This window comes from Dendrobates tinctorius, unplaced genomic scaffold (genome assembly GCF_039654945.1).
Source record: "Dendrobates tinctorius isolate UK_male_01 unplaced genomic scaffold, ASM3965494v1 ptg000038l, whole genome shotgun sequence".
NCBI lineage: Eukaryota > Metazoa > Chordata > Amphibia > Anura > Dendrobatidae > Dendrobates > Dendrobates tinctorius.
Window position 1 is genome coordinate 9,205,001 of NW_027361706.1, and position 22,627 is coordinate 9,227,627.

At 43.4% G+C, this 22,627-nt stretch overlaps 1 protein-coding gene across 15 annotated transcripts in view; it reads right to left on the reverse strand.

Annotated features, from left to right (window-relative positions):
* CACNA1D (calcium voltage-gated channel subunit alpha1 D) overlaps window positions 1-22,627 on the reverse strand; it is a 361,717-nt gene that overhangs the window by 32,822 nt on the left and 306,268 nt on the right. For all 15 annotated transcript variants that reach the window (XM_073574161.1, XM_073574160.1, XM_073574162.1 and 12 more), the window contains one exon: window positions 14,473-14,603. In XM_073574161.1, the coding sequence (XP_073430262.1) occupies window positions 14,473-14,603 (131 nt within the window). The remainder of the gene's footprint in view (window positions 1-14,472; window positions 14,604-22,627) is intronic.

Below are 22,627 nucleotides of genomic sequence, written 5' to 3' on the forward strand. Positions count from 1 at the left end.
AGAGCGACGTAGAGCAAAATGGAAAAGAGTGGTATAATCAGGGGAACTCGGGGATTACTACAAGGTAGTTTACTGCTGTGGCTTCCAATCATACTGGAACTAAGACTAGACACCTGAATCTATTGTATGGCACATCCTACAGACACCATTGACTCATAATGCGGTTTGCTTGGTTCTGCCCTTGGTCTCTCTCATTTCAATGGGAACAGCTCATGGAGGCGTTGAAGGAAGTGAGAATCAGAATCATGTGAAACGGGATTTGAAAACCTCATTCAGTTGCATTGTACTGTGAACTGCCGCGAGATATGCGGTGCGGAACTTGCACTGCCAATCCGCAGCCAATTTTGAAAGTGTGAACATACCCTAAGACTCTGGTTCACGAAGACTGGCATTTGGAACGCCTGTGTTAACGAGGGGCGCGAAGGAATAAGATGCGGCAAATTCATTATGAGGTGCGTGCCACTTAGTAAATCTGGCGCCTCTCATCAGTGGTGTGCGCCTCGTCAGAAATGTTACTCCAGTCAGCGACATATATAAGAAACATTGCTGCTTTCGATGAATTTGCCCTCTCTTGGCACCTCTCCAGCTTTACCCATTTTGCCCAAGCTGTCCACAACTTACGTGAAAATGTACGTCACGAAATTGTTGCGCACCTTCACTTTGCGCAAGCACTTTACAAAGCTTTCAAAGTGTTTTACTCCAGTTTTCTGGTGTAAACACGTGGATGAACCAGAGGCCTAAGGGCTTTTTCCCACATTGCATTTTTTTTATGCTTTTATTTCTAAAATCTCCTTCGCCTGCTGCGTCTTTTTTCCTTTCATTTTTTTTTTTAACTTGTGATCTTTGAAAATGTAACACGGCAATTCTTTTAGCATTTTTACTGCCGTTCCCCCCCCCACATTGAGAACAAAATTAGTTACGAGCAAAAATGAAGAAGAAAAAAAAAAGGACCAAAAAGCATTAAAAAATGTGTACCTTACACTACGGGGTTTTTTTTTGGCCACAGTCTGCATTTTCCATGCAGAAAAAAAAAGCTGCATGTGAACGTACTCTACAGCAGAGTCAAGACACGGCAGGCTTTTTTCTGCTGCAGATTTGATTTTCAAGCAAGACTTGCACGCTTCGGATTGAAAAACTTGCGGCATGTCCTGCTTTTGAAACTGTTTCCTCATGTATAGGTCTGTGACTTTTCAGTGTCGAATTGGCAATGTAAATCTGCAGCATCTGAACTAAAACGGTTATTCCAATCTCCAAGATCCTATCCCAATATGTAGTAGGTATAATAATAATAATATTAGCATATACCTCCAATTAGAAATGTAGTATAGTTCTTCTGATTAGTTTTGTCACTTACCCCATGTGCAGGGCATTGTAGTAGCTTAGGTGTCCATGGTTACAAGCACTCAAATATTGACAGTTATCTAGTTGCTAGAGTTCATAACCATGGATACCTTAGCTACTGCTATGCCCTGCACATAGGGTGACAAAGCAAATCAGAAGAACTATACTACATTTCTAATTGGAGGTATTTGCGAATATTATTATTATTACACCTACTGGATATTGAGATTGGATCTTTGAGATGAAAATACCTCCTTAACCCCTAAATCTGGATTGATTTGTGTTGCTGATGGTTCGTTAATACTCCGCTTGCACAGATATCACAGCTCTCGCTGACTTTTCACATCTGTGCCGTCGCCTTGTATTACTTCTGACTAATCTCTTGTTTAAAGCGGTGGCAAGGACCCTAAATAGCACTCATCAAAACGGGGCTCCTGCTCGGAGGTGGAATATCGAAATATGTAATTATGGAAGCACTTAACCATACATTTTGTGTATAATTACGCTTCACGAGCACAGTAAGGGCATGAAATGACTGTGCCCCACCGAAAGGAAGAAAAGAATAAGCCGCGGATTCGGAGGAGTGTAAGGAAGAGTTTTCAATGGCTTTCATACAGCGCAGCCTGGCAGCAGAGGACGGCAGCCGCTCTCCCATTTGGAACTCGTGGTGTTAAAAAACATTTTATTTTTTACTTGAAAAATATTTAGAATCAATCATTTATATTATAGGAGTTACATTTGGGCTTGGGATGTCATAAAATACAACAGTACAGTACGGTTGTGAATTAGCCCAGGGTTGTAACATAAAGCAATGAGGCTCAATAGAAATACTAGAAGTGGGGCCCAAAGCCCCCTAAATCCTGTGCTTTCATGGGAACAGAGCGCTCCTGCTTTTCTCCATTAGTGATAGCCAATTAAGACCCTTGAAATAGACCCCCCATAGCTACTGAGCCCGACAGGAGCTGCTCTACCCGCTACCTTGGCCGCCGTAGGGCACTGTAATAGTCAGCACGTGTGCTCTGCTGATCCACCTTTATGTAATCTCACACCTTAAGACCTCATTGAGACGTCCGATTTTTCCACATACGGTAAAAACGGACTGATCAGAGTTTGATCCGAGTGTGGCCCAAGTGTCATCCGATTTTCCACAATGTAGAGAAATAAAAAAAAAAAAATCTCCATCTTCTCCATTCTGACAGTCCATGAAAATCGGACCACACTTGGATGCCATCCGACTGCAGTCTGATTTTATTTCAAGGACTTGCAGCTCCAATTTTGATCCGACCCACAGACCAAAATCAAACATGTCTCCGCAATTTGCCGTGGACCTCTCAAACATGTGACCGATCGGTAAATGTTTACCACTGGCTGGTCGTGTCTAAATGGACTCTTTAAACAGTGTTGAAGAAGAGCTGCCCTTTAACAGTTAAGAAAGGCGCATGCCGATTTCAGACTGTGGAAGGGAGTCAGAATAAATCAGGTAGTGGCACGCATGTAATGTTTCGCCCAGGGCTTCATCACGTGGCAGGAAGACTGCAATGTTGCACTTCGATATAAAAATGTAAAGATGCAAATCGCATTCGACTACGACTTGCTTCAATCATGGATGTAATTTGTATACACTGTAAGGCTGAGTTCACACGTGGCTTTTTTTCGCGTTTCCATGGCAGTTTTAACCGCGCGATTTTGCCGCGAAAACGCGAAAAATAACCATTCCATGCATTCCTATGGGATTCCGCAATGCTGTGCTAATGCTGCGTTTTTTACTGCGGCGGAATCGCTTCGTGGTAAAAAACGCAGCATGCTCATTAATTTCGCAGAATCGCGGCGATCCCGCACCCATAGGAATGCATTGTTCTGCTTACTTTCCGCATGTGGCTGTGCACACCATGCAAAAAGTAAGCAGAACATTTGCGGATGGTACCCACGGTCCGGAGGAGAGGAGACTGTCCTCCGGGCTCTGGGTACCATATTCCTGTAAAAAATAGAATTTAAAATAAAAAATATTGTTATTCTCACCTTCCGACGTCCCGCGCAGCCTTCCCGCCTCTTTCCACGCTCCCAGTCCCAGTAAGCCTTTGCGAGCGATGACGTCCGTTCTCGCGGGATCGCGAAGTCTCGCGGTCATTCGCGCAACGTCATCGCGAATTACAGCGAGATGTCGTGATCCGGCGAGAACAGAAGTCATTGCGGTAATTCTCGCAAAGGATTACTGGGACCGGGAGCGTGGAGAGAGGTGGGAAGGCTGCGCGGGACGACGGAAGGTGAGAATAACAATATTTTTTTTTATTATTATTTTTTACATTCTATCTTTTACTACTGATGCCGCATAGGCGGCCTCAATAGTAAAAAGTTGGTCACACTCGTCAAACACTATGTTTGACGAGTGTGACCAACCTGTCAATCAGTTCTCCAAGCGATGCTACAGATCGCTTGGAAAACGCTAGCAATTCTGCAAGCTAATTACGCTTGCAAAATGCTAGTTTTTCCGCGGGAAAATCGCGGGAATTTAAAATGCGATTTTCCCGCGGAATGGAATTCCGGAATTCTCGCGGTAATTTCCGCAAGAGTTCCGCTATGTGTGAACCCAGCCTAAGGAAACGGCCTTACCAAAACCTTTCGGATGATAGTTGCACTAGCATCCTGACGTTGGGTTGTGAGCTTATCTATTTTGGCCAAAATATCAACCAATACCTTATTTAATGTATTTATCATATGTATAATTTTTTTCATCTTTTAGTGTACTTTTTTTCATTTTTTGCAGGATGCAGCCAGGCCTCTTTTTGTAGGCTGGGTGTACTGGGGCGTATGTCCCTGTGGGGTGCATGTATATAGTGCTGGGCAGCCCGCCTGACAAAATATTATGGACGTCATCAATAGGCTGCAGGCCGGACACATTGCCTCGCACATACCTGTGTGACTGGCGTTCTACTCAAGCCTCATTTGTGTGCATTTTTTCTACTAGACAGCCAACCCCTCCCTAATTTGGTAGGTGTGGGGGTGGCTGCGTATATCAGTAGTTTGCACCTGTGCTGCCATATTGCATGATTACCCCATTCAAGGTGTGTGTGTGTATATATGTTATATATATATATATATATATATATATATATATACATACACACACACTGAAAGGTAGCACTCAATGAGTGTATTGGGGGACACTCACTTGGCTGCAGATAAACCAGGTCTGGCACAGGCTTTTCACATAACATAGTCCGTACGGTTTATTGTACATGGCATAAACCAAGGCAGCATGAAGAAAACGGTAACAGTCTTACAGCAGACCAAAACGAATGTTCATAGTGGAGCTCCACTCCCTTAGCCCTGTTTTCACACAGGCTGTGCTTTGTCCAGCAATCAGGCTCTACAGTCTCTCAGTTAATTCCCCCTGTCCGGGGTTACCTCTTAGTTGCTTCTCGCTGCGGACGTCCATTCCTTGCTGGGGACTGTCGGATACACACAGGCCATTATACACTTTTGGCGTTTAGACACACGCCCCTGGGTGGGTTGGTAGGTGACTGGTCCCACCAGCCACCTGGAAGCTCTCCCTGATACACTGTAACAAAAACCTCAGCAGTACCTCTGCTGATCAACACATGTTCAAGCTTCCATCCCCGGGCCACCCACCCTGGGATACATAACGGTCATTTACCATCCTATCTCCATTACCACAATGGATATGTCTGTGTGCATGACCCATACAGCGCCCCCTAGCTGTCACAGTGGTCACTGCACCACAATACACATACATATATACACACACTTTGGCATGTATATAGTATTTTTTTATTTAAAAAAAAAATTACAAAAAGGAAAATGGGATGATGCAAAAGTTTGAGCACCCTTGGTGATTTGTGTGCTCATATAACTGTGACCAAGGTTTCAGGCCTTAATTAGCCGGTTAGCATAATGGTTTATTCACTGTCATCATTAGAAAAAGCCATGTAATACAAATTTCCCAGCTTTAGAAAAAAAAAAATCAGCCTCCTCTAAAAAACTGCAGCCATGAGTTCTAAGCAGCTCCCTAGCAATCTGAAAATGAAGATGGTGGCGGCCCACAAAGCAGGAGAAGGCTATAAGAACATGGCAAAGCGTTTTCAAGTTGCCCTTCATCAGTTCGAAATGTAATTAAGACATGTCAGTAAACAGGAACAGTAGAGGTCAAGATAAGGTCTGGAGGAGCAAGCAAAATTTCAGTGAGAACTGGTTGCAGGATTGTTAGACAAGCAAATCAGAACCCCCACGTCAGCAGTATGCAAAAGAACATCTAAACAATCCTGATGCATTTTGGAAACAAGTCCTGTTGACCGATGAGGTTAAAGTAAAACTATTTTCCCACAATGATCAAAGGTGTGTGTGGAGAAAAAAAGAGCACAGAATTTCAAGAAAAGAACATCTGAATAACCATCATGCATGGTGGGTGGATCAATCCTGTTTTGGGGTTGTGTTGCAGCCAATGGCACGGGGAACATTTCACGGGTAGAGGGAAGAATGGATTCAATAAAATTTCAACAAATTCTTGATGCAAACATAATACCATTTGTAAAAAAAGTAAAGTTGAAGAGAGGATGGCTTCTACAAATGGATAATGATCCTAAACATAGGTCAAAAGCCACAATAAACGACATCAAAAGGAGCAAGCTGAAGGTTTTACAATGGCCCTCACAGTCCCCTGATCTGAAGATCATTGAAAATCTGTGTCTAGACCTCAAAATAGCAGAGGATGGAAGACGACCCAGGAATCTCACAGAACTGAAAGAATTTCCCAAGGAAGAATGGAAGAAAATCCCTCAAGCAAGAATTGAATTTGTCTGGCTACAAAAAGCGTGTACAAGATGTGAAACTTTCAAAACAGGGTGCTGCTAGGTACTAACCATATATAATCAGCACCTGAGAGACAGTCTCGGGACAAAAAGGCCCATATGCAGAGTTAAAAAAAATTAAATTTTCATTGGAAAATTTCTATTAAAAAGTAAGCTTGTGACTCAAACAGGGATAACAATCTGCAGCAAGTTACAGTAGACAGATTTGAGGCATCATACACACTAAGGAGAGAACGGAATAATATTTCACCATATTTATGCGAGGTTAGAATAGCCAGAGCAAACCAGTATCCGATGTTTAAACAGAAAAAAATATACAGATTAAGGGATAAATGCCCCCAAAAATAAATATATATTAAAGTGCAAGTGCTTTTAATATTATCATAGATTCCTATTTATGTAAGTACAGTTGTATGGTAATGATCTCGCAAAAAAAAAAAAAAAAAATTAAACTGACAGTAATGAAAAGTATAGAAAAAAAAATGGAAAACTGGCGCCATTCAAAAACAGGAGTATGTAAATCTGTAAATACATATAAAGTGCATGTTAGGAGGTCGCTCTGCAGGAATCCAGACCCTCTCACATTCTGCAGTCTCCTGCTGTTTATCTACTGCAGAGGAGAGTGCCTTGCAGCAAATCTCTCCAGAGGCTAAGTCCTTCTGTCCTCTTACTGAGCATGCTCATGGGACGATCTCCCATTGGAGATCGGGAGTCATGTGCTCAGGTCCGGCTCCAGATCTCATTGGTCCATCTTGGAGATCTGGAAGCTTCCGGAAGGTCCCGGCTGCTATAAAAGGCGCGCATTGCTGTTCCGCCATGCGCTAGTATAGTCATACTTGCTACTGTGTGAATGACGATGAATGCATGATTCTGGGGAATGACTCATTTGAAACCCCTACCCTTTGATATTACGCTTGTGTGAGGGATTGAGTTCAGTACCAGCGCCAGCGCTCCTCTGCTTCATTGTCCACAGTTGCTAGCGTCCGACATTGCGCTTGCGTCTAGCATTGTCGTTTAGCGGCAGTGTCCTACGCCGCGCTGCAGTAGCAGCCCACTTAGGCGTTCGCGGCTGCGACGCTACACACACGGTAGGTCTAGAAGGACTTAGTACCGCCATCTTTGGCTATTCCTGTGACCCTATACCGTGTGTAACTACTCTGAGTATTTGTGACCTTAACAGGCTCAGCTCTTTTGTTTATGTTCATAGGCATCTCTGTGATTTAACAGAGATCGCTCTGCGCACCTGGGTGCACAATACCGCCATATTGCTCCTGCCACCACTTAGCAGCGGTTATATCACCTACTGCACGGTGGACCCCGAGCGGTGAACGCACTTTATTTATATTTTTTATTTAGTGCGTTCCGCCGTTCCTAACAGTGCATGGGCTTTTTGCATCTATATCTTACAGAGCTCCATTTCTTTGATTAGAAATACATATCAAATGACAACAGTACAAATAAAGGCACACCAAAGGTCTAGATATATGGTGTCCATAAAGTGCACAGCAAGTGTACCCAAAAAACGTTCAGTGCCACGTCTGTGTATGTAACAGCTACCACCCCGACAGCACCGTTTCGCCTAATGCTTCATCCAAAGGCAAAAAGGCGCTTTGGGGTGGTAGCTGTTGACTGACCTAGGTCCACACCATGCAGGGTGTCCAAACTTTTGCATCAGATGACCATTTTCCTTTTTGTTATTTTTAAAATATAAAAGATGATTTTACATATATATATATATAAAAGAGCCTGAAGACCCACCTCTTCCGACAAGCCTATAACCTGCAGTAACCACCGATCGACCAAACCGCTGCACGACCAGCTCTACCCTCGCCTACTGTATTATCACCCATCCCTTGAAGATTGTGAGCCCTCGCGGGCAGGGTCCTCTCTCCTCCTGTACCAGTTATGACTTGTATTGTTTAAGATTATTGTACTTGTTTTTATGTATACCCCCCTCACATGTAAAGCGCCATGGAATAAATGGCGCTATAACAATAAATAATAATAATAATAATAATAATAATATATATATATATATATATATATATATATATATATATATATATATATATACACACACACATATACATACACATACACACTGGGATTTTCATGACTTTGATTTTCTATTATTCATTGTACTTTAGGCTAAAAAAGAGCATATATATATAAAATGTTTTTTTCTTTTTGCCTAAAGTACAAAGAATAATAGAAAATCAAAGTCACAAAAATCTCAGAAAATAAACAGCGTGAATGCCCCGGACATCCTTAATAAATTGTTCTTTCTGTGCACTCTTAATTTGCATCATTAAAGGCACCTCACATTATTAAGACGTCTCGGAATAAAATAACAGCAAATACTATAAATCGGTCCATCTATACAATAACTGATGGAAATGCAAGTGTCTAAATGTCTACAAGTGCCAACATGCAAACCCACATTACTAACTATCCAGTATAAAAGCTGGAAACACTGGCTTATTGCAGAATTATACTGCCGTGGGCCCTTAGAATTAAGCTCCGGAGCAGAAATCCGGAGCAAAGTTTTCATTCGTGACACAAATAAAAGCAGAACGATCATGAACCGTCACACAATGTGTCGTACGGCCGGCGAAACAGAAGACTAAGACCTGACTTGGGCAATCCAACTGGAGCAATTGATCCCAAGTCTGACTGTAAAGTAGACAGGACAGTGCCAGAGAAGATGGAAACCTACGCTGTAGCAGTGCACATAGGACACGAAGTGCTCCAGTCTGTGTGTGCCTGCATGCTCACGATCCATAGATGCTGCTCCACGCTCCGCAGTCTGCTCAGTGTCGCACTGCTCTGGGTTACAACGAGCAGACCTCTCCTCTCAGCCCCGCCGTGGGTACAGAAAAGCCTCATTATGCTGCAGATGAGTGACAAATTAACCCCAGGCAGGTTTCACCGCTCGCTGCAGCACAACGCTTTAAAGTGCACCTGCCGCTAAAAACGGAAATGTAAATGCTAGAGGGGAAGGCTGGATCAGTGCGATCATCTGGTATCTCAGCTTCTGCACAGCACATATCTGTTTTATAAAAGAAAAAAAAATCAGTTTAATGTATAATGTAGGGGGGAATTCTGTGAAATATAGCGCTTTTCCTGAATCTAGGAATAGATCTATACAGCTGAAATTATTATAAGGTATATATTTAGTGGGTGAAGTATTAAACACCAATTTTCTAAATAAACATATGTCTATATGTGCAGTTGACATAAAATTCTCACCAGATGTCAGTAGCAACCCATCCAATTCACACAGGCAAAATTAAGTTACCATATGTATAATAAAGAGAAATGACACAGGAAAAAAGTATTGAACACGCTTACTGAAATGTATTTACAGTAATACTTAGTACAAAATCCTTTGTTGGTGATGAAGCTTCAAGACGCCTCCTGTATGGAGAAACTAGTCGCAGGCATTGCTCAGATGTGATTTTGGCTCATTCGTACACACAAACACTACTCAGATCTTGAAGGTCCCATGGACTCCTTCTATGAACTCTGAGCGATCGTTCCTTCCATACATTTTCTATTAGTTTCAGGTCCGGTGATTGGCTAGTCTATTCTAGCAGCTTTACTTTCTTTCTCTGAAACCAATTGATAGTTTCCTTGGCTGTGTGTTTGGGATCATTGTCTTGCTGAAATGTCAACTCTGGTTTCATCTTCATCATCCTGGTAGATGACAGCAGATTTGTATGGAGAATGTCTTGGTAGATTTGTCAATTCATTCTTACTTTAACTATATGAAGTTTGCCAGTGCCGTATGCTGAAAAACAGCCCCACACCATGATGTTCCCACATCCAAAATTCACTGTTGGTATGATGTTTTTGGAGTAACATGCAATGCCTTTTGACCTTGTAGTGCCGGTGTCTCTGCACTCCCTGCCCGGCAGAGACACCGACTCTCTCACCACCACAACCCCGCACTTCTATCTCCTTCTCCCATGCCGGTGTCTCTGCACTGCGCCTCCCTCCCCTAGCAGATGCCAACACACTCACCGACACGGTTTCGCACTTCTCCCTCATCCTCTTGCTGCTGCTGCCGCCGCCCAGGGTCTGAGCACGACTCGCAAATCTTTGGGCACTGTGCTCAAAGCGTGCACGCTGTCCCACCGTCCTAAGGTGTCCCCAGCTAATGGCTGGGAAACACTTATTATTTAAGGCACCTCCACCAGGTGGGAGATGTTTGTACAATGTTGTAAACTGTGTCTAACACGTTTGCTAGTTCTCAGGTCCCAGTGCTTGTATTCCTGCATACCCACCTGCCTATTAGCCATGCCCACCCGCCAGCCTGCCTATCAGCCATGCCCGCCTGCTAGCCTGCCTACCATTCCCGGCCATTCCTGCCTCCTGTTCCTTGGAGGTCAGCTGCCATCCACCTGAGGTCAGTCCTGATATAGCACCTGGTTCCGCCTCCCTCATCTCTCCTCAAATTGCGGTGGACAACTCTTTTGGTAATTCTTTTCACTCCTCTGTCTGAAATTGTGCAGGAAGCACCTGGTCGTGGCAAGTTTATGGTGAAATGGTGTTCGTTCCACTTCTGGATTACTGTATGGCCCCAACAAAGCTCACTGGAACCTTTGGTAGTTTAGAAATTCTTCTGTAACCAATGCCATCAGTATGTTTTGCAACAATAAGGTTGTGAAGGTCTTCAGACAGCTTACTATTTTACCCATCATAAGAGGTTGCTTATGTGGCATCTTGGTAATTAAACACCTTTATATAGGTTATCAGTTGAACCATCTGATATTTTTCACTAAGTTGCAGGATTGCTTTCTATTTATTGATAGATTTCAGCTGCGGTTAAGACTTTCAATGGCTTTTTGCACCTCTATTTGTTCATGCGTTCAACATTTTTTCCCTGTGTCATTATTACATATAACTTAAATTTATTAACATCTATGGTTTGATTTATTTGACTGTGTGGAATGGATGGCTTGTTACTGACATCTGGGGAGAATTTCATGTTAATAGGACACTTAGAAATATATTTACTTAGAAAATTGGTGACATGTTCAGTATTTATTTCACCCAGTGTATACCTATATACGTTATGTGCAAAAGTATTGGGACACGTTTTAACCCCTTTCCGACATTGGGTATAATAATACGCGCACGTCGGACTCCCTTCCTTTGATGTGGGCTCCGGCGCTGAGCCCACATCTTTCCCGCCACATGTCAGCTGTTTTGAACAGCTGACATGTGCCTCTTAACAGCCGCGGGTGGAATCGCGATCCACCAGCGGCTATTAACCCGTTAAATGCCGATGTCAATCTCTGACAGCGGCATTTAACTCGCGCTAACAGTTAGCGCTTTGGAAATCCCACCCATCGGTGACCCCGTCACGTGATCGTTGGTCACCGATAGGTTGGCATGACAACCAGAGGTCTCCAGCAGACCTCTATGGTGGTCATAGCCAGATAGCTATGAGCAACAACAGGTGGTCAGTGCTCATAGCAAGAGAGCATTTCTGCTACTTACAGGTGATCTGAGCATCGCCTGTATGCAGCAGAGCGGATCGGACAACTGTAGCTTCTAGTCTCCCATAAAGACTACTGAATGCAAAAAGTTAAAAAAAAGTTTTTAAAAATATTGAAAAAAAAAAAAAAAATACAATTTCAAATCACCCCCCTTTTGCCCCATTCAAAATAAAACAAAAAAATCAAACAAATACATATTTGGTATTGCCATGTTCAGAAGAAAGAATTAACCTGATCGCTAAACGGTGTAACGGTAAAAAAATCAAAACGCCAGAACTACGTTTTTTTGCTACATTGCAATAAAATGCAATATAGGGTGATGAAAAGATAATTCCAAAACAAAATGGTAATAAAAACGTGAGCTTGGCGCACAAAAAATAAGCTCTCACCCAGCCCCAAATCAGGAAAAATGGAGACACTACAGTCTCGGAAAATGGCGCCTTTTTTTTTTTTTTACCAAAGTTTGGATTTTTTTTCACCACTTAAATAAAAAAGAACCTAGACATGTTTGGTGTCTATGAACTCGTGATGACCTGGAGAATCGTAATGGCAGGTCAGTTTTAGCATTTAGTGAACATGGTAAAAAAAACAACAACTGTGGAATTGCACTATTTTGCAATTTCACCACCCTTGGAATTTTTTTTCCGTTCTCCAGTACATGATATGTTAAAACAAATGGTGTCGTTCAAAAGTACAACTTGCCCTGGAAAAAAAAAGCCCTCACATGGCCATTTTGACCAAAAAATAAACTTATGGCTCTGGGAAGAAGGGGAGCAAAAAGTGAAAATGCAAAAACAGAAAATGGCCTGGGGGTTAAGGGGTTAATCGTTGGTTTGTCAATTCAGTCCCCCTGTCCCCAGGGAATAACATCTTTTACTAACACGTGACAGATCGACTGGTGGTAAAGAGCTCACTGACACCAGCGCTGCCCTGTAAGAGCAGCCACCGATGTAACAAGTTAGGTCATGCCATTTTTTCCCTCCTAAATCTTCTCCCATCACCTGTGAGTGATATTATTGAGAGATGGAAGGTATTGCAGCAACTCAACCATGGCCCTTTAGCTCCAGTGCTGGGAAATCTTAAATTCTCAGCATATGGCCGGGATCAGACTTGCGAGAAACTCGCACGAGACTCACATCATAATACCCGGCACTGCCGCCGGCACTCGGAACCGGAGTGCGCGGCTGTATGTGTTTCTATGCAGCTGAGCGCTCCGGTTTAGAGTGCCGGCGACAGTGCCGGGTATTAAGATGCGAGTCTCGTGCGAGTTTCTGGCAAGTCTGATCCCCGGGCCTATAAGAAATTTTGGACAATTGTAGCCTCCACCTTTGTGGGAACAGTACAATACTTTGTGAGTCTGCCCAGCGCACAAGGTCCATAAAATCATGGTTGGGGAGAGTTCAATGGTAGAACATTACCGCCTGCACGGAACTCGGAACTCAACTCCATCCAACACCTTTTGGATGATCTAGAATGAAGATTGTGAGCCCAGCCGCTCCTCCAACATCAGTGTTTGACATCACTAGTGCTCTTCTGGAAGAAGGGGCAAAAATTCCTACAGACACCTCCAAAATCTTGACTAAAACCTTTCCAGAAGAGTGAGAGCTGTTCTGCCTGCAGAGAGACCACCTCCATACTAACGCCTATGAATTTAGAATTGGAGGTCAGAATAGCTCCTGTAGGTGTAACGTGAAGGTGTCCAAGTATTTCTGTCCATATATTGTATTTTCCAATAATTTGTTTCCTATACCCGATGGCCACCAGGTCCAGCCAAAAGTCAGTGGTTCTGACATGTATGGATGACATTAGACTTTGTTTGCGAGTGCATTGAAGCCCTCGTCACAGATCCCATTACATGTGAAAGAAAAATGTGGCAGCATGGATCTTTAGACACCTCAGCAGAACCTGATGTCCCCGACATTGTAAGTCAATAGTGCCCATACGATGTATCCAGCAGAGCAGTTCTTAACAGATACCAAAGCCAAGTACGAAGCTCCAACGTGCGATTTCACTGCTATCTAAGGTTTTATTTTTTCGATGAGAGAAACTTATTAGAAGAAGCCAATATGAGGCTGAACATTCTTTCATCTTCTAACATAGGCTGACGTTGAAGTGAGCCACCTGCTTGATTAAAGTCTAAGAAATAATCATTAAAATTTCTACTCTTACTGGGCTTGTGAGTCTAGTGGGTGGTCCTACTCAGTAATTCAGTCATTTCTGACTGCAGATATACACAGGTAAGACCCCTGAGTAGGTCCGCCCACTGGACTCTGAAATCCAGAATGGTGGGACGTTTTGCCCTACTGGAGAGCTACGTTCTGTACTGGTTGGGAACTAACACCAAACACCCAAACTAAGTCCAAGATCACATGGAGTTTTTTTCATGTGGATTTTGCCAGTATCTGCCCACAAACAGCTTCCCATTTATCTTAATGATGATCTGTGAAGTTGTTCAAATGGCGCAGATTTTTTTTCCAAGAATTTTAAATTCTTTAATTTTTTAATTGTAAATTAAAAGGGTTGTCGAAAAAAAGGGGACAGGTCTCTTATTGAAGCGCTTTCCCTGTGGAAATTGTGGAGGATAGCGGATGTTAGTCCTACTGAATAAGGCCGAACAGACTGCCGATTTGCCTGCTGATTAGCCTCAGATCTCTGCCGTGGACTCTCATGCAAATTCGCTATGGACGTAGCCACATGAAAAATCCATTGTGTGAACATAGTCGAATTATGAGATGTAGACTCAAGAACAACTTAAATGAAAAGTAAAGCAAAAACATATAGTATAAAGAAAATCCAATCACCTGTAGAGCCACGGTGGAGTTCTTCGTAGGGTATTTTCCCACCAGTCCTTGTTCCTTGCGCTTCTTGAATTTCCTAAAGTAGTCCTGTATCAGGAAGGTGGCATAGAACTTCCCCACGGTTACCTCATCATCTAAATGAACAGACAAATCTTTCCCAAGTCAGCAACATTCACCATCACCCTGAACGCTAGCGTCTGAAAAGAGATGTGATGGAGGCAGCAAAATCTAAGCTGCGCAACTAAAGGCAGGGCAGACTAAACTAGCACAGAAGATCAGCAAGCAAGCAAGGTGAGTCTAGATGGTGGAAGAGCCAGAGGAGACATGGTGAGAAGGTCCTCCTAGACATAGTGTACCAGACAACATGCCGGAGGTTAGGATTAGTAGAGCCTTTGTAAAGTGTATGGGACAGAAAAGGATGAAAATGGATAGAAAGTGTGGCCTATCACTTATATTAGTGAGGACTAATGCCATTAGGTAGGTCAATGCATCCATTATGAAGACCACGATGGATCGGTCTTCTACCGAGTCCCGTGATTTCTGTGATTCTTCAGGAATACATCCATATTTAAAAAACAGATTTCCCAAACTATGAAAAGGACATGAAGCAAAGTCTAGAAATGTAGATCTTTCCATAGGGAACGATCTATACCACTTCAAGTGTGTTTTTGTGCCTCTGAAAGGGGTCATTTTAGAGAAAATTTCTTTTGTAAGTTAAAATTGGGTGTCCTCAGCTAACCATCACGTTACCAGAGAGCCTTAATAATGTGTTGCTCTAATTATGGCTCCTTCATGTACTAATTGGTGGGAAGTTCATCCGAATGACTGGCATGGAGTTCTGCATTTCCACCGGTAGTGGTCACTGTTGCGGAAATGTATAGTTGTCCACAGCTGATCGCTGCGATCAGGTGATCACCAGATCGGCTTCTTTCCCTCCCCAAAATAAGGGATGATTAGGGAAGCATTAATTTTTATATCTCTTTTCATAATCGAATACATAATGAATGCCATAGGTAAAAATGAAAATATGGAGTATATTTTACAAGCCTGGTTTAGAATTAATTGCTCAGGTCATATCAGGCTAAGCGAATGAATGGACTATGGCTACCATACTTACCGCTTACTAGCCCTACATGACAAGGGAAGCGTATGGCATCAGTTTTGGTAGACGCATGACTCTAGAGACCCCATACATGCAGGCACATCTACCAGAGATACAGTATTCTGAAGCATGCATCTGTGTATATATTAACAAATGGAGGGGAATACAGCTTGGCAAGAGGCAACACTAGTTCCATGCCACCACCCTAAAACAGAATTGCTTCAGAATATTCGGAGGATAGTTGAAAGGAAAAAAAGAAAGGCTGCAGAAAAAGCTCAAGCACAGTAGTTACAATAACAAAGCAGTTCCGTTAGGCCATGCAAGCAGAAGGTCAACGACTAAGAAGACTACAGGTAGACAGAAACAACTGTTTTAAATGTGCAGTATCGATGGGTTTACTCTGCTCCTTATCTGCTCTCAGATCGATCTTCTCAGCCGTGGCAGATCGGCATTCTCTCGGTTGCAATGGTCACCACCAATGATCTTTGGTGGAAAGTGGCTGCCCTAAGTCTAAGTGCCAATGCTAACGCTGCTCCTGGATCATGCTGAAGAGCAGAGTGGCAGGGCATGCTCCTCGTTAAAAGAGACTGAGAGTGTCACCTTCGTAGCGCTCAGCCTCCATCATCTCTGGGACTGGGGGGGGTCCTCAAGTTGCTTCCGCACCTGAACATTCCTTTAAAGACGCTTCAAGACTACAAAAGTAGAATAAGCTAAAAATGACTAAGTTCATAGGCATGCGGCTACTTGTATGGATGGTGAGAGAAATGGATTCTGCACCTTTAAAACACCAGACAGTTAAAAGGTAGTAAGTCCCAGGAAAGTAGGCTGGTGACAGGGGAAACCTCGGTGAGCGATCACGACCAACAACGGGGTCAGCAGACATTACTGTAGATAATCGGAGTCAATCACATCAGTGGCTGAAGCACCTCGACTGAAAATCTGAATCCGCTCTATGCCGTGACGCCTCGCTACGGCTGTGTGGGCGCTTCCCATATAGGCACGGTATAGGGCATACGGAACTGGAGGAGTAGGCCTCAAGGCACGGCCATGTATAATTTAACATGATATTTTTCTCATCCCGCACCTGTCTGTCGTCTCAGAATAACTTTTTTTTTGTGATGCAAATGATCTTCTGCGTCTCGTGAACATTATTTTTAGCTGATAACAGTAAGTGGGTGAAAGGACTTCAAAGAGGAGGCCAAAACATGGAAAACAGGGGAACTGTCTACAAAAGGTCTAAGTCTAGGAACTGCAGGAACTGGGATCAAATGTCAAGTGGAATGGAATAGAAGAAAGCCTGAAATGTATTAATTGTTTATTTTTTTTTTTATGGTAAAAATGACCTGGGAACATTTATTCTATGTATCGTTAAGGTTATGGTCATATCAAATTCTTAGCAATTTTTTTGTATAACTATATAAAAAAAAAGTATGGCTATTGGAATATGGCAACTAGAGTGAAAACTCCTTTAGCATGCCATCTACACACACAGTGGGGGAAATAAGTATTTGATCCCTTGCAGATTTTGTAAGTTTGCCCACTGACAAAGACATGAACAGTGATTTTCTGGACTTTATTTTTGATATTCTATCTCTCAATGTTAAAATTAACCTACCCTTAAAATTATTGTTTTTTTTTGCAATACGAGCTATACGCTACATATACAGGGGTTGGACAAAATAATGGAAACACCTAACGTTTTGGCATCATAATCTTCGAACATGTTATAAACATGCAAACCGTGACATATGGTGATGTTTTGTAGTTGATTATTTGTGTTATGTGATATATGTATGTAAATTAACTGTTTGTTTTGTAGAATTGTAAGAACATTGATGAGAACCTGATACCAATGGCAGACCTCTCGGATTTTCAAAGAGGCCAAATTGTTGGTGCTCGTATGGCAGGCGCTAGTGTAACAGAAAGTGCCCGAATGCTTGGCGTGTCAAGAGGTACTGTCTCCAAAGTAATGACTGCGTTTGAAAGAGAAGGAAAAACGTCCGCAGCAAAGCACAGGTCCGGCCGAAAGTCGAAGTTGACAGAGAGACCGTCGGACTCTAAAGCGAATTGTGAGAGAGGATCGCAAGACCACGGCTCCAAAAATCAATCCTGAGCTCAATGAACACCTACAGAACACAGTTTCCACGAAGACTGTTCGTCGGGAGCTGCACAAATCTGGATTCCACGGAAGAGCTGCAATTAGAAAACCGCTGCTCTCAATGACAAATGTTTCCAAGCGTTTGGAGTGGAGTAGAAATCTCCAGAATTGGTCCCTCGAGCAGTGGAAACATGTGATATTCTCAGACGAATCATCGTTTACCCCATTTCCGACCTCCGGCCGAGTGTACGTTTGGAGACAGCCGAAAGAAGCATTCCATCCAGACTGCCTTCTCCCAACCGTAATACATGGCGGAGGTTCTGTGATGATGTGGGGTGCTATTTCGTGGAGATCCACCGGGCCAATGATATCCCTTCATGGAAGAATTTACAGCCGCGATTATTTAGGCATTTTGGGCAACCAAGTGCATCCTATGGTTCAAGCACTGTTCCCAGAGGGGAACACCATCTTTCAGGATGATAATGCACCAATTCATACAGCTAGAATCATTAAAGCATGGCACGAGGAACATTGTTATTAAGTTGAGCATCTCATCTGGCCCCCACAATCCCCAGACCTCAACATTATTGAGCATTTATGGCAGATTTTAGAGATTCAAGTTAGACGTCGATTTCCGCCTCCATCGTCGCTCAAAGAACTGGAGGGTGTTTTACCTGAAGAATAGGCTACAATTCCTTTGGAAACAATTCACACCTTGTATGAATCCATATCTCAGAGAATTGAGGCTGCAATCGCCGCAAAAGGTGGACCTACACCATATTAAACTAACTTTTGTTGAAGTTTTCAGGTGTTTCCATTATTTTGTCCAACCCCTGTATATACACTCACTGGCCACTTTATTAGGTACACCATGCTAGTAAGGGGTTGGACCCCCTTTTGCCTTCAGAACTGCCTCAATTCTTCGTGGCAGAGATTCAACAAGGTGCTGGAAGCATTCCTCAGAGATTTTGGACCATATTGACATGATGGCATCACACAGTTGGCGCAGATTTGTCGGCTGCACATCCCTGATGCGAATCTCCCGTTCCACCACATCCCAAAGATGCTCTATTGGATTGAGATCTGGTGACTGAGGAGGCCATTTGAGTACAGTAAACTCATTGTCATGTTCAAGAAACCAATCTGAGATGATTCGAGCTTTATGACATGGCGCATTATCCTGCTGAAAGTAGCCATCAGATGTTGGGTACATTGTGGTCATAAAGGGATGGACATGGTCAGCAACAATACTCAGGTAGGCTGTGGCGTTGCAACGATGCTCAATTGGTACCAAGGGGCCCAAAGAGTGCCCAGAAAAAATTCCCCACACCATGACACCACCACCACCAGCCTGAACCGTTGATACAAGGCAGGATGGATCCATGCTTTCATGTTGTTTACGCCAAATTCTGACCCTACCATCCGAATGTCGCAGCAGAAATCGAGACTCATCAGACCAGGCAACGTTTTTCCAATCTTCTACTGTCCAATTTCGATGAGCTTGTGCAAATTGTAGCCTCAGTTTCCTGTTCTTAGCTGAGAGGAGTGGTACCCAGTGTGGTCTTCTGCTGCTGTAGCCCATCTGCCTCAAAGTTCGACGCACTGTGCGTTCAGAGATGCTCTTCTGCCTACCTTGGTTGTAACGGGTGGCAATTTGAGTCACTGTTGCCTTTCTATCAGCTCGAACCAGTCTGCCCATTCTCCTCTGACCTCTGGCATCAACATGGCATTTCCGGCCACAGAACTGCCGCTCACTGGATTTTTTTTCTTTTTCGGACCATTCTCTGTAAACCCTAGAGATGGTTGTGCGTGAAAATCCCAGTAGATCAGCAGTTTCTGAAATTCTCAGACCAGCCCTTCTGGCACCAACAATCATGCCACGTTCAAAGGCACTCAAATCACCTTTCTTCCCCATACTGATGCTCGGTTTGAACTGCAGGAGATTGTCTTGACCATGTCTACATGCCTAAATGCACTGAGTTGCCGCCATGTGATTGGCTGATTAGAAATTAAGTCTTAACACACAGTTGGACAGGTGTACCTAATAAAGTGCCCAGTGAGTGTATGTATATATATAAATATATAATTACATTTTTCGTAAGTCCCCTTAGAGAACTTGACCCTGTAATCTCTTGCTCACTTATACAATACACTGAAGTATTGCATATTTATTTGTTTCTTTGTTTCCTATGAAGCCCAGCCACAAGCAGGGTTTTGCAGGAGTAATACCAAGGCAGACATGGAGTATCCTGACTGCGGCGGCAACCTTTTGGCACCCCGTGATCATATTCCAAGAGGAGCCGATGGGCTGTCAAGTGACAGCCTTCATTTTGGAGGCCTTTTATATGCACTCACGCAATATGGAAGGGGCTCAGTTCCTGAAACCGCTCCATGCAGTGACGGTGCACTTCTGCCGTACAGGTACAGTGGCAGTGCCAAAGGGTTAAATCTTCAACAGATGAAACAACACATATACCCTGTTTAAAACATGCATCGCTGTAGCAGAGCTAATGTTGTCATTTGATGGATCATGTCATGTCCGTGTGTCAGTCTGCTGGATGGAGCACAGTCAAGTGTGCTGCTGGTGAGTGACCAGTCAAAATGTGAGCTGTAGCTAAGACAGACGTTCAGGGGGTCTCTCTCTGAATGGACACTGCAGGGATCAGCTAGAAAGCTGCGCAGTCTGTGTGTTGGAGTTGCAGAGCTGTTCAGTGTGAACTGTGCATGGAGTTTAAGGGTTTATGCACACGGAGTTTTTTGGCTCTGCGGATTTTGGAGTGAAATCCGCAGATAAATCCGCCGGAATAAAGTCCGGCGGTTTATCTGCGGATTTGCCCTGCAGTTTTACACCTCATAATGGATGAGGTGTGAAACCGCAGCGCTTCTCCACAAAAGAATTAACATGCTGCGGATTGTAAACCGCAGCAAAACCGCGCGGAAAAATCTGCAGCATGTGCACTGCGTTTTCCAGTTTACCATTGAAAACAATGGTACTGTACAACGCACCTAAATCTGCTGCGGACCCGCAGCTGCAGAAACGCTGCGGATCCGCAGCAGAATCCGCACCGTGTGCACATACCCTAATACTTCTATTTGGGTGCTGAAAACTGGAGGTCAGGCTGAAGAGGATACCAGCACTGGTAGGACCGTATCTCTTATTTGAGTAAAGTTTTCTCTGGGAGAAAGGAATATAATCAGTTCGGGTGAGTTCGTACAGACATATATGTGCCTGCTATATGAACGGTTCATTTGCTGTGATACCTTTTTGTGCCCAGAACAGGCTGTTTTTGGTTTTTGAAATCCTCAGAGTTTTATGAAAGCAATAAAACTGCACACATTTGGACCAAACAGCATTGCCTGTGTGAATGCTGCGTAATGCCTACTTGACAGCGCGATTCCCTACAGCGTATTCCTCTGATGTAAAGATCGAATGCACTATACAGATCCCTACAAAATAATCCATGATGTCCCTTCAAGTAACTCCAAGCATCTGATTGTGATTGACAGGTGCCGACTCACTATGGAGGGTCTATCTAAATTCACATCGTCCCCTGTCACTCAGCCCAGCTGTGGATCACTGTAAAGAAGACACACAAAGCACAGAACATATTCAGTCATTATCACAGCAATATCCAGTAATAACATCTGTAGTGAGAAAAACAAAAGACGCATGTGGAAATGTCTGGAACGATTACAGGGCATGTCTATGCAGCTCGGATTTACTGTAAATAACATCACATCGTTAGGACAATTAGTGCGGACTTCATGTCTATCACTCCACGGTTAAAGCCGCCCCTATAATCTGATATATCCGTCTGGTTTACATCATCGTACAGGAAGCCGCTGGCCAGAAGGAGATGTGCATCCTCATCCACAGCCCCGGGGATCTCCTCCGTCAATCTATAATGTCCGTTATCTAATAATCACTAATACAAGGTAACGGCAAGACTTAAATCATGTAAGTGTACTCGACAGGTACAGAATAGATGAGAGAAGTGTGGGCCGTACTGTAATCTATACTGCACTATAATATATACTGTACTATATATGGTGCTACATACCGTAGTGTACTATGTACTGTACTAAATACTGTACTGTAATAAACAGCGGATGAAATAATTATTGGACACGTCACCGATTTTCTAAGTACATATATTTCTAAAGGTGCTATTGACATGAAATTCTCACCATGTGTCCGTAAAAACCCATAAAATCCCCCCAGGTAAAGAAATCAATCCCTAGACGTCCATAAAATAAGTTATGTGTAATAATGAGAAATGACAGAGAAAAAATATTGAACACTCTTACGGAAATGTATTTAATACTTCATACCAACGCTTTTGTTGGTGGTGACAGCTTCAAGACGCGTCCTGTGTGGAGAAACTAGTTGCAGGTATTGCTCAAGTGCAATTTTGACCCATTCGTACACACAAGCACTCTTCACATCCTGAAGGTCCTGTGGGCTCCTTCTATGAACTCTGAGTTTTAGTTTCTTCCATAAATTTTCTAGTGGATTCAGGTCTGGTGAATGGCTCCGCCATTCTTGCGCTTTAGTTTCTATCTCTGAAACCAACTGAGAGTTTGGCACAGGTGTGACAAACATGCAAAATAATAGGAAATCAGGAAGGGGACAAACTTTTTCACACCACTCTATAGTTTTCTTTGAAACAATTGTGCCTGCCAATTCCAGGTCATTCTGTAGTTCTCCATAGGTGGTCCTTGGCTCTTAGGGTAGCGTTACACCTAGCGATGCACCAGCGATCCCGACCAGCGATATGACGCGGTCAGGATCGCTGGTGCATCGCTAGGTGGTCGCTAGTGAGCTGCCACACAGGCAGATCTCACCAGCGACATCGCTGGGGACGGGGATCGCTACTTACCTGTCAGACGTGGCGATCCTGCGTCCTCCCGCCCGGCTCCACGCTCGTCGCTCGTCTCTCCACAGGAAGCCCAGCAGG